General features: G+C 50.9%; 1 protein-coding gene across 1 annotated transcript in view; it reads right to left on the bottom strand.

Moving 5' to 3' along the window:
• The window catches only part of LOC106900854 (zinc finger MYM-type protein 3-like), a 12,401-nt gene extending 1,359 nt beyond the window's left edge, over window positions 1-11,042 (bottom strand). Inside the window, exons 1-8 of the mRNA XM_014963065.1 lie at window positions 7,748-11,042; window positions 7,017-7,060; window positions 6,568-6,640; window positions 5,471-5,762; window positions 4,855-5,032; window positions 4,215-4,427; window positions 3,460-3,610; window positions 2,680-2,795 (exon numbers count right to left, since the gene is read on the bottom strand). Of these exons, the coding sequence (XP_014818551.1) occupies window positions 2,680-2,795; window positions 3,460-3,610; window positions 4,215-4,427; window positions 4,855-5,032; window positions 5,471-5,762; window positions 6,568-6,640; window positions 7,017-7,060; window positions 7,748-8,630 (1,950 nt within the window). The 5' untranslated portion in view covers window positions 8,631-11,042. The remainder of the gene's footprint in view (window positions 1-2,679; window positions 2,796-3,459; window positions 3,611-4,214; window positions 4,428-4,854; window positions 5,033-5,470; window positions 5,763-6,567; window positions 6,641-7,016; window positions 7,061-7,747) is intronic.
• Window positions 11,043-12,070: the final 1,028 nt, after the last annotated feature.

Consider the following 12,070-nt stretch of genomic DNA (forward strand, 5'->3'; position numbering starts at 1 on the left):
ACTACATCTAAGCACACGTTAGGAGGGACAAGTCTTGTCCAGCAATCCAACGGCTTTGCTTTCTATGACTGCCCTGATCTCAGCATGAGTTAGCACTTCACCAGTTTTTGTTTCATCTGCAAAATTTTATCATGCTAACCTGGACTTTATTGCCAGGTGACTGACGAAGACGTTGAACTCCTTGGGCTTAATACCGATCCCCAAGAAGCCACCTTGAAACAGTCTCTTCAGTGGCTTTTCTTTGACAAGTGCATTCTGAGATCTGCCAGCAAGACGGTTCCTAATCCACGTTATCCCTGGGTTTACTACTATGTCACAATCCTGACTTTACATGGCAGTAATTCGAGTTGGGAGAATTAGGTGAAGGCCCTGGTGACTGGAAAAAGGGAAACATTGCGCCCATGTTTAAAAAGGGTAGAAAGGAGGACCCTGCCAACTACCAACCTTTCAGTCTCACCTCTGTACCTGGGAAAATCAAGGAACAGCTCCTCCTAGAAGCTCTGCTAAGGCACACGGAGGACAGGAAGGTGATTTGAGGTGGCCAGCGTGGCCTCACCAAGGATAAGTCCCACCTGACCAAGCTGGTGGCCTTCTATGATGGAGTCACTACATCAGTGGACAAGGGAGGACCTACAGATGTCATATGTCTGGAATTCTGTAATGGTCCATGGTCTCTCCCCATTCTGCTCTCTAAAGTGGAGAGATATGGGTTTGATGGGTAGACTGTTCAGTGGATGAGGAATTGGCTGGATGGTCACATCCAGATGGTAGTGGTCAACGACTCAGTGTCCAGATGGAGACTGGTGATAAGTGGTGTCCCCAGGGGTCCATATCAGACCAGCACTGTTTAATATCTTCATCAGTCACATAGACAGTGGGATCAAGGTCACCCTCTGCAAGTTTGCAGACGACACCAAGGCAAGTGGTGTGGTTGACATGGCTGAGGGATGGGATGCCATCCAGAGGGACCTGTGGAGGCTCAAGAAGTGGGTCTGTGTGAACCTCATGAGGTTCAACAAGGCCAAGAGCAGGGTCTTGCACCTGGGTTGCGGCAACCCCCAGTATCAATCCATGCTGGGGGATGAAGGGATGGAGAGCAGCCCGGTGGAGGAGGACTTGGGCATACCAGTGGATGAAAAGCTGGACATGAGCTGGCAATGCACACTGACAGCCCAGAAACCCCCCGCACCTTGGGCTGCATCCCCAGCAGCATGGCCAGCAGGGCCAGGAGGGGATTCTGCCCCTCTGCTCCGCTCTGGGGAGACACCTCCCCAGTGCTGCCTCCAGCTCTGGGGCCACCAACAGCAGAAGGACATGGAGCTGTTGGAGTGGGGCCAGAGGAGGCCATGGAGATGCTGGGAAGGCTGGAGCCCCTCTGCTGGGAGGGGGGGCTGAGAGAGTTGGGGGGTTCAGCCTGGAGAAGAGAAGGCTCCAGGGAGACCTTAGACCCCCTTCCAGTCCCTAAAGGGGGCTTATAAGAAAGATGGGGACAAACTTTTTAGCAGGGCCTGTGGCAATAGGATGGGGGATAATGCTTTTAAACTAAAAGACGGTAGATTTAGACTAGATCTCAGGAAGAAATTTTTTACACTGAGGGTGGTGAGACATTGGCCCAGGTTGCCCAGGGAGGTGGTAGATCCCCCATCCCCGGAAACATTCAAGCCCAGGTTGGACGAGGCTCTGAGCAACCTGGTCTCGTTGAGGATGTCCCTGCAAATGACAGGGGCTTGGACCAGATGCCCTTTAAGGGTCCCTTCCAACCCAAACTATTCTGATTCGAGTCTTATGAAGTCTACAACTGTAAAAACTCTGCAGCTCTTACCCTATCAACACCATTTGTTATCTCAGTGAAGTATTACATCAAGGATTTATTGAAAAAAAAAAAAAAGAAAAGATAAAGCAACAAGCACACACAGACAAAAACCCCAAAACAAAATCAAAACACCCCCAACATAAAAACCACAAGAAAAAACCCAAACCCCAAAACCAAATGCTGCAACTGCCAGCTAATCTACCTTTAGATTCTGTAAGTTTTGTCAACTGCCCAAGGTATGTCCTGGCCTAAGATTCCCAGGTCTTCTTGGTTGCTGCTTTGTTCTTTGACACCTGTACAAAACTAATACTCTTCCGGTTGCCTTTGAATGCCAAAAACATTTCTCATATGCTGAAACTTAACATCAGGAAATTAAAAAACACCGGTCAAACGTTTAAGAGTTATTAAACATGAGGTATCCAGGCCTGCCGGCTGTAGATTTTTAGAAAGCACATCCTAGAAGACTTATGTTCCTTGGCAACACCTGGCTCAGGGGGCAGCTCTGCCCCTTTCCATCCCACCAGCAGGTGCCCACTGTGTTTTACTAGCTTGCTTGTGCTTTTGCTCGTGCCCTCGTAAGGCCACTCCATCCCCAATCACTCACACAGCACAGCTCTGCGCTGCAGTCCTGCTGGGCAGAACCTATAGCCAGGAGTGAATTACAGCCATCTTATCCCAACCAAGGAAGGGGGAAACAGAGCCAAGACAGAGATATTGGCAACTACAGCCACTAAAACTTTTGTGCTCCAGCAAAGACTTTCTTATGGACCCTCCCTGAGGCGCTTGAGGAAGGTGGAGGCTCTGCTAAAGTGTGGAACAAGGCATGAGCTCTACGGCCAAGCCCAGCACGAAGGATATTTCAGTACCTGGAATTTGGTCCAGCAGCTGGGGCTGCAGAACTGGTAGACAACCCGGTCTGTCTTGTTGTAATAGCAGGGTTCAGATAAACTCTTTCTGCAGAAGCTGCAGGGTCTAGGGGGACCTGATGAAACAGACAGGAATTGGTGAGGGCAGCAGCACAGGACGTGGGACCGGATTCTGAGGATGGCACGCAAGCTACTCACTCATCCTCAGTCTGTCAAGCTATTATCAAAAAACAAGGGACAAGACTAAGAGAACCAGGTTCTGCTAGGACAGAAATGTGGATTCCGAGGACGGCACCCAAGCTACTCACTCATCCTCAGTCTGTCAAGCTATTATCAAAAAACAAGGGACAAGAACACCAGGAAACTAAGAGCACCAGGTTCTGCTAGGACAAAAACGTTAAACACGGATGAAGAGCAGAGCGGCTCAAAGAAGTGACCCTGGCTTTACAGGAATTTGGACAAAACAGGCTGCAGTACTTGCACCAGAGACCATACCCATTCCTGGACATCCTGGTACTCTCTGTAATGGGAAAGGTGATGCCAGCACAGAACTACTTTCTGCATTCTCAAATACAGCAATGTACACTACCCCTCAGTATAAAGATGTCTACATGCTGCAAGGGTTCCTCCCTCTCCAAATCTCCCTCCACGTGTCTCACTGGACTCCTCCCCAGGCAAACAACATGCCTTCTTTCCGGTCTCATCCACAAACAATAAAGAGTACCAAGGAAGAAGTTAGAATGGAGAGGCAACTGATTCCCTGCGCGTATGTGCTCTTACCAACCAAGCCTGACTGCTTCACTTTGTGGGAGGTAGTGCAGCAAATGGAGCAGAAGAGGCCCATCTTGCCGCTGCGGTCCACATTAGGCAGCATGTCGAAGTTCTTACACAGTGTCTTGCACCACATGCACGGGTAGACCCGAGTGTTCTTCTGCAAACACAGAGCAGAACAGAGCTGCTGGGGAGACCGTCACAGCCAGCGAGGTCCGACCCTCCTCTTCCACCCCACTACCGTATCCACCACAGGGCAGGTCTTCTGCAGGAACGCCTGGTGCCAGAGCCAGGCTCACAGTCTGCAGGTTCAGGTGGTGGTAGCAAAAAAGGTTGCCTTCAGCACCTCACTGGCTCATTCCAAGGGCCCCCTGGCAGGAACACAGAGCCTGGCAATCCCATCAAGACAGTTAAGCGAAGCCTGCTCAGGTGTCAGAGGAACACACCCAGCCAAGGTTTGAGGAGACATCCAAAGGAAGCCAGGCCCATGCTAACTGCAAACACCAGAGCTGCTGCACAGTCCAGCTCAGGGAGTGCCTGACCCGTGCTCAGGTCCAAGATGGACCCCCACGCAGAATAAATAAATAAATTCTATTTGCCTGCTTCAAAGCTTTTCCACAGCAATCTCTTAAATGTTTTGTCAGCAATAACAGGCCAAGGGGATTCAAGTCACCTGCTACTGCACAAAGTGCCCCGTGCCACACCGGGCAAAGGAGCTGCGTGCCCACGGAGACCTCCCACCCCATGCAGCCGACTCCACACACCTTCTTGTAACTGTTGAGACAGGCGGAGTTGCAGAAGCGTTTTTGCTGGCCTTCGTGGAAGAGGTACTCCAGGGGCAAGCCCTTGTTGTAGATGTAAAGTCCGCAGTTGTCACAGCAGTTGGTTTTCAGCCCCTTGGTGGCCCGGAACTTGGTGAAGCAGGCGTCGCTGCAGATGCGGTGAACCACGTTCCCATTGCTGACCTCGTGCTGGATCTGCAAAGACATCATGGCCATCACTCTCCCTCTAACCACCACGTGCCTCCTCCTGCCACGCGTGCACCAGTGCCACCCTTGGGATAGCAGGCTGTGACACTAACACTCGGGCAAATGCTGCACTGGAAGCTGGTGTGGACTCGGGCTGGCCTCCCTCACCAGAAGTCAGCCGAGCAATTCGGAGAGTGGGGTGGCAGGAAATGCTGAGCTTCAGGGCAGGGAGAAACAGAAGCCTAATTTTTTTTCAGCTGGAATAAGGGCTGCTTCACAGCAACAAGGCAGGACCTGGGAGTGAGCCCAAGCCAGCTCAGCGCCTCGTGCCACCGGAGAGCCCAGCAAATGCCCTCTGATCGTCTCGGGAAGGGCCAAGTGCTACAGGTCACAAGCACCTCATCCAGGACACGGGAAGCACAAGGGATTTATTTACCTCGCCAGGTTTGTGGCAGACGCTGCAGCGGGTGATGTCCGAGGCATCTGCGGACTGAGGTGGTGGTCTGTGCTGCTGGGCCTCGTAGAGGGAGAGGCAGACGGAGGTGCAGAACTCATGGAAAGAGCCGCTTGAACCGATTTGGGCAACCACAGAGTCCTTGGTGTTCCAGATCTCCCTGGGGATCAGGAGGGCATGCGTTAGGGCAGGGACACACCAGTCCTGCCCCAAAGGGCCAGGATGGCACGCTGCAATGTCATCCAATGGGACTTTCTGTTGTCCCAAAAGGGTGGCAAGAACTGTCTCACAGCAGCTTCTGTCCCAGCCCAGAGGGGTGGTGCCTGGAGACCGAACATGGGAAGTTGTTTTGAAAGGAGGTGGGGATATGGGGCATTGAGCCTGGGGACAGGCATGATAACGTGAAGGGGGTGTAGGGAGCATGAGATGTGTGGTGTGTGAAGGAAGACACGGGGCAGCAGCTGGCAGCGGGCAGGAGTGATGTGGGTGCATAGGAAGCTCGAGGGACACAGGGACGGTGACTGGCCATCAGGGCTGTGGGGCAGGTGAATGGGGTCACAAGCGCAGGAGCATTGAGGACAGGGGAATGGACACACACTTTTTACAGAAGGTGCATATCTTCTTGCCGGGTGGTTTTTTTGAGAAGGCGGTGAGACAGGAGCTGGAGCAGAAGAGCTGAGGGAGCCCTTTACGCTGGTAGGCGGTCTGGCCCTTCTGCAGCGGGGTCCGGCAGTTGGCACAAGTCATCTTGGTGACAGTAGAGCGGGCAGCTCGCTGAGCCATCTGAGCGCGTAAAGACATGCGAGTTGAGCGTCGGGTACGGAAAGGAACAAAATCCTCATCATTGGGATCATCCACCATTGCATCAGAGTCTTCATCAGAGACTGGAACTGCAAAGCAGCAGAGAAAGATGCACAGAAATCCCACATTAGGAACTGAGACAGAAACCTCTGCCACAAGACACATGCTGGGGCTTTCTGGGGTCACCTTTCTGGAGTCCCTCTGCATGCCTTGTACCTGCCTGGGTGGAATGATAAAGGGACCCTTAAAAGATACACTGTTGGAACTGGAGATGAGTCAGGAGGTCTTTAAGCAAACTGGGCTTAAGTAGGCTTCTCTAGGAAGTCATGATTTGCCAAGGTTAAGCAAAAGCTGAAAGTGCAAACATTTACAGCAGAAATCCCTCCAAGAACTGGTAGACCTTAAAGAGAAGAAGCTGGATCACCAGCCTCCAGCACAGGCAGGCCATGAAGGAGCAACACACAAACACTAGGGAATAGCAGGGTGACACTCAACATCTCAAAGAACAGAGGCTTCATGTACTTCTGCAGGAAAACCCCCAAAATGCAACCGTTCTTCAGCCAGCCTGCTGCCAGGGAGACCAAGGAAGAAAGTCCCTGGCTGAGGAGATGGATTTCCTGGGAACAACCCCAGAGTCTCATCCTATTACTTGCTGCTTGGTGACCACACACCACTGTAAAAATACTACAACCCTCTTTTCGACGTAAGTGCCCTGAGAAAGCAAGGCAAGTACTCCAGGATGAAAACTCAAGGGGTGAAGGGACCTGTCCTGTGTAGGAGGAAAGTCTGCACAGAAGCTTCAGCGCTCCCACCGTACTCACACCATGAACCCCCTGCCCACGAGGGCCCTGCCCTCGGGCTGAAACTGGGCATTGGCCAGCCCTAGTTACTCACTGCTCTCAGAGGAGTTCACAGTTTCAGGCCTAGCAGTTTCTGATCTTCTGGCTCGTTCACTTCTTTTCTGCTCCTAGAAGACATTCAGAAAATACTTATGCTAACCATCTGCTAGGATAACCATGGATAAATACCCCCGATCATGGTGGAGCTCCAACTTCTGGCATTTGCTTTCCCAATAACTAGGCTGAAAAATGTCTGTAATTCCATGGATACCTGACCAGAGTTGGCAAGATGGGGGGAAAGGGGAGAATGCCATCCCAGCTGAGGGTAGCAGTGAAGCCACATTACAGCCCAGTGGCAGTGCACAGGGATCACTCTGTCCCAGGAGACGTGCAAATTCCTTCCCAAAGGGGTGACGAGACAGCCGGTGTCCCTCATGGAGTCTGACAACAGCCAGCCACCCTCTGTGCTCCCACAGCATACAGCCTTGACTGCATTCTCCTCACCTTCTCAGCTGGCAGCTCACTCCCCTTCCCAGACAGGCCTTCTCCTGGAATAGAAGCACAGAAGAAGCTTGCATCTAAAATCTTGCTTTTCTCCAACAGAAGACAAGTGTTCTTCAAATGCAGCCACCCTTTGGGACAGTCTGCACGTGAAGCCTCAGACAGCCCTGGCCGTGATCAGACCCAGGAAAACTCCTAAACCCATCACCTGTAGTTAGAGATCCACACATGCAGCCTGGGATGTAAGGGGGAGGGAGACCTCCCTGCATGGGGGAGGCACGCTGGGCAGTTGCCTGCCAACTGCTTCTGACCAAGGCTGAGCATCTCCTGAGGATGGCCAGCCTGGGCAGAGGGACTTTGCCTAGTGGAAGCACTTTCTCCTGGTGACCCTCAATTCCAGCAAAGACTCCAGTGATGAAGAATGTGAGCTAAGCTGATGTGCAACCACAGCTTTACCAGGGAAGCTCCTAGCTGACACAAGCACCAAAAGTCAAAGTTAAAGCTATGAAAGCCAATGCAAGAGCTTGTATGCACCAAGGGAGCAGCTTCCAGAGTGTTATTCCCTGTAAGCAAGACGCTTTCCCCAAATCTAGCCCATCAGTAGCATTGGCAATTTCCATAGCAGGGGAGGATGGGAAAAGCTGGAGCACAAAACAGACTCCAGCTTCTGCAATGGACAGCAGGATGATCTCCTGAGCAAAAGGAAGCCAAGTTCTGCAGAGATAACAACCTACCTGCTGGCGGTGAGGCTTCCTGTGCTGTCAGTACACTACTTTCTTTAATTGAGTTGTTCCCACTATCATCCCCTTCCTCTGCCTGGTTTTCCTCTCTGGGCCCAGGGGGCAAAACTGCAGTACTGTTGTCCAGGCTCAGTTCCACCTCGGCTTCCCCTGCCAGCCCTTCCCTCTGCATGGGTGAGCTTTTCCTCGGTGCCTTCAACCTCGTCTTCTTTGTCTGTTTAAGGTTGAGCTGTGGGGGAGCCATTGGAGGACTTGAGGGTTGTGCGGTGATCTCTTCCGTGGCTGAGGCACTGCTGAGGTCCCCAGGGTCAGGAACGGGGTGTCGGGGCGATTCAGGGGCGTTGTCATCAGACAGTGCAGGAATAGCAGCAGCACCATCTTCCTTCAGGTCCCCAGAATCATTTTTTGATGCATCTTCCCCTTCTTTCCACGCTTCTGGAACAAGGGCTTCTCTAGAGAGGGCAGAGGAGTCCGCTGGTCCATCCTCCACGTCCTGGGAAGGATGCGCCTTATACAGCCCATCCAGACCCTCCGTTTTATCTAGCTCCATCAGGTTAGCAGTTTTATCCAAGTCATCTAAGACGTTAGGTTTCTCCAGCATATCCAAGACACCAGGTTTATCTAGAACGAGGTCATTCGATTTGTTTAGTTCAGACAGGCTGTCTGCTTTCACTAGAAGGTCCAAGTTCCCATGTGCAGTCATCTGCTTGGATTGATCCCAGTCAGGGGGCTGAAGAACTGAAACTTCCTGGGTAGAAGCTGTTTGGGAGCCCAGGAGATCTTCTCCAAACTCCATGTCAGAGGGGAGGTCACCAATAAGTGGTTTGTCAGGCAAGGACAGGGGGTCCAAAGATCCCGAAAATTCACTGGAATCCATTTAGAAGATGACAACTGGAAATGAGAGGGAGACTTGCAAGTTAATGAAAAGTAGACGAACACAGCACATGAATGGTCCACTCTCCTGCACGCTGTCAGAGTAAATCAAGGCCCAGTAATACTGCTAGCCATAACCAGCATCCCAGCAGAGCACTCACTTCTCCTCGTGTGGTTACAAAACTCTGAAGCCAAACAGCAGCAGCGGGACACAGCAGCTGGGTACAGCAGAGCTTTGGGAGCTCCACAGCCTCCACACACCTCACCACAGCACGGCCAACAGACTTGCTAACGCTAAATGACACAGCGGGGTATCAGAAATGATTCGAGTACCAGTTCGGGAGGCTTCACAGCTGTTCTGTGGTACGTAATGCCCCCTCTCCCTGCCTTCCCCCATATCTCACCAGACTCAAATAATCCGCTCTGTCCTTTCTCCTGAGCTGTTCTCATGGAGCTGACACATACTTTATTTTGAAAATATCTTTTCTCTTCAACACAGAGACAGAAAGAACTCCTCTACAGCTCTGCAGCCTGTGCCTTGAACAAGATACAAGATGACAAGATGCATGAATTTTTGTCAGAGGACAGATATAAACCACGTTATAGTATAACGACAGCTACCGAATAGCCCCAAAACCACACGGGCTAATATTCAGACACAGATTGGGATACACGTAAGTTAGAACTAAGGAGGAAGAAAGGTGGTAAAATCCATGATGTTAAAGGTGATCATTAGAGGAAGAACAAGCCGCAAAGGAGACACGAGTGTGAGGTGCAGAGTCAGAGGAGACCAGGGTGACTCTGTGGGGCACAGGACGGTGCGATGCTGATGGTTAACATCAGAGGGACGGAGCTACAGCCCAGCTTCTCACACTTGAGACTATATCCTAAGACAGAAAGGGCAAGGTTTTGAGATGAGGCAAGTAAGCATTTGCATCAACATTGGCTAAAAATTAATTATACCCCCCCCAAAAGAGATAATGGTTGACAAACTTGAAGAGGGAAAGGGAGAAGAAGCTGGAGTCTACAACTGGTGAGGCAGAATAAGACCTGAAGCAGGCTCACGCCCCCAAAACAGGCTGTAAGTAGACACTACAAGGAAGGCACTAGAGTCAAAAGAAGTTGACTCAACCTATTTCTCCCTATTCGAGTCACTCTAATTTTAATTTTGGCACTGTTTTAAGCCCTGAAGCAGAAGATTCGGCATTCCTGTCTATTGTGACTTACTGTGGGCATAACTCATCTGTATTGATGAAGGAGGAAGCCTGAAATAATTTCACTGGTGATGTCCGATTAATTCTTTCTTTATATCCTTCCCTCTGAAAGGATAACCAAGTCTCACAAATGGTTTACTCAGAACTAAACAGGACATGTTTGGACAGAGAATGTACCCAAATTCTGAAACTCATTTAAGCAGGAGTTCAGGGAATCATACCCTATAGCTGGAGATCAAAGTCATTGCCTCCTTATCTTATCTAAAACACAGCAATGTGTTCTGTTCCATAGTGGCAGATCAGCACTGTTCCCAGAGTCACAAACAGAAACTACAGAAGATGTAATCTTCAAAGATGCTCACCAATATCCACCACTAAATACTCTGGCGATTCCATTCACATTCTTTAGTTAGAGAGGAGACAAATCTTCTAGAATAAGACAATTCCAGAGCAATATGGGATCTAATATCTGTTTTGGGATGGCTAACAGAAAGAAGAACAAAGGGAAGAAATAAAGACATCGGAAAGAGAACTCCTAAGGATTTGAAGCAGGTGAGATCCCTCTCAAGATGATACATACATTTTTCTGCTGCTCAGATACAAAAAATGCCTCCTTCTCAAAGATGTCCCCCACCCAGGTTTCCAGCCAGACAGCAGACCTTACAACAATAAGCAGCAGAGAGGTGAAGCCACCCAGATGAATAAGGGAAGTATATTTGTAGGTATGGGTAACAACTGCACTAACATACTCCTCAAATTCACCTTCAGACACTGCAATGAACCACAGAGGTGATGCTCCTACAGTACGTGCCGCTTTCAGCTGGCCTAGTCTTTACTTTGTAGAAAGAGACCCTGGGAACCATCCTGGAGCATCAGAAATCCATTTGGGCATCATCTCCCAGAGGATAATGCAAGCAACAATTAATCTACAAACTTGCCATGCTGCTCACGTGCTCTACAAATAGACCAAAAGCATCTAGTTTTGATAGCGTGTACCTTAACGTTGCTTTCATGCATTGGGCACAAAAGCATTCCAATGCAAGACAAGGCTCTGACAAACGCAACGGTGACAACATTGACCAACAAAACAGTCTTCAAGAGAACAAGTATTCTGCAGATTAAGTCCACCAGGAACATGGAATCACAGAACTGTCAGAGTTGGAAGGGACCTCTAGAGACCATCCAGTCCAACTCCCCTGCCAAAGCAGGGCTGCCCAGAGCACATCACTCAGGAGCATCCAGGCGGGGCTTGAAGATCTCCAGAGAAGGGGACTCCACACCCTCCCTGGGCAGCCTCTGCCAGGGCTCTGCCACCCTCACCCCAAACAAGTTCTTCCTCACATCCCAGTGGAACTTCCCATGGTCCAGCTTGTGCCCGTTGCCCCTCGTCCTGTCACTGGGAACCACTGGAAAGAGTCCGGCTCCATCCTCCTCCAACCCACCCTTTAGACACTTGTCAGCATTGATAAGGTCTCCCCTCAGCCTTCTCTTCTCCAGGCTCAAGAGCCCCAGCTCTCTCAGCCTTTCCTCATCAGGGAGATGCTCCAAGCCCTCCATCATCTCTGTTGCCCTACGCTGGACTCTCTCCAGCAGTTCCCTGTCTCTCTTGAACTGGGGAGCCCAGCACTGGACGCAGGATTCCAGTTGTGGCCTCCCCAGTGCAGAGCAGAGGGGGAGAATGACCTTCCTCCACCTCCTGGCCACACTCTTCCCTCTGCAGCCCAGGATCCCATTGGCCTCTTGGCTACAAGGGCCCATTGCTGGCTCATGGAGAGTTTACTGTCCACCAGGACCCCCAGATCCTTCTCCTCAGAAGTGCTTTCCAGCAGGTCCACCCCTGACTGATACTGGTGCCTGGGGTTCTTCTTCCCCAGGTGCAGGACCCTACATTTGCCCTTGTTGACCCTCATGAGCTTCTCCTCTGCCCAGCTCTCCAGCCTGTCCAGGCCACGCTGGATGGTGGCACAGCCCTCTGCAGTGTTGGCCAGTCCTCCCAGTTTGATATCGTTAGTGAACTTGCTGAGGATACATTCTGTGCCCTTGTCCAGGTCATTGATGAATACGTTGAACAGATACGCAGACCTTTCTGCAGGCCCAAGGGTCCGCAGTAAGACCACTCACTCTGGTTGGAAGCACCGCGCTTGCCCTGTACGTTCCAGGTCCTGTCCAAATTCCCCCGGCAGAACAGCTCACACATTCTGACAAACAACCCAACATTTCTTAGGATGCA

This window comes from Calidris pugnax, unplaced genomic scaffold (genome assembly GCF_001431845.1).
Source record: "Calidris pugnax isolate Ruff unplaced genomic scaffold, ASM143184v1 scaffold294, whole genome shotgun sequence".
Taxonomy (NCBI): Eukaryota; Metazoa; Chordata; class Aves; order Charadriiformes; family Scolopacidae; genus Calidris; species Calidris pugnax.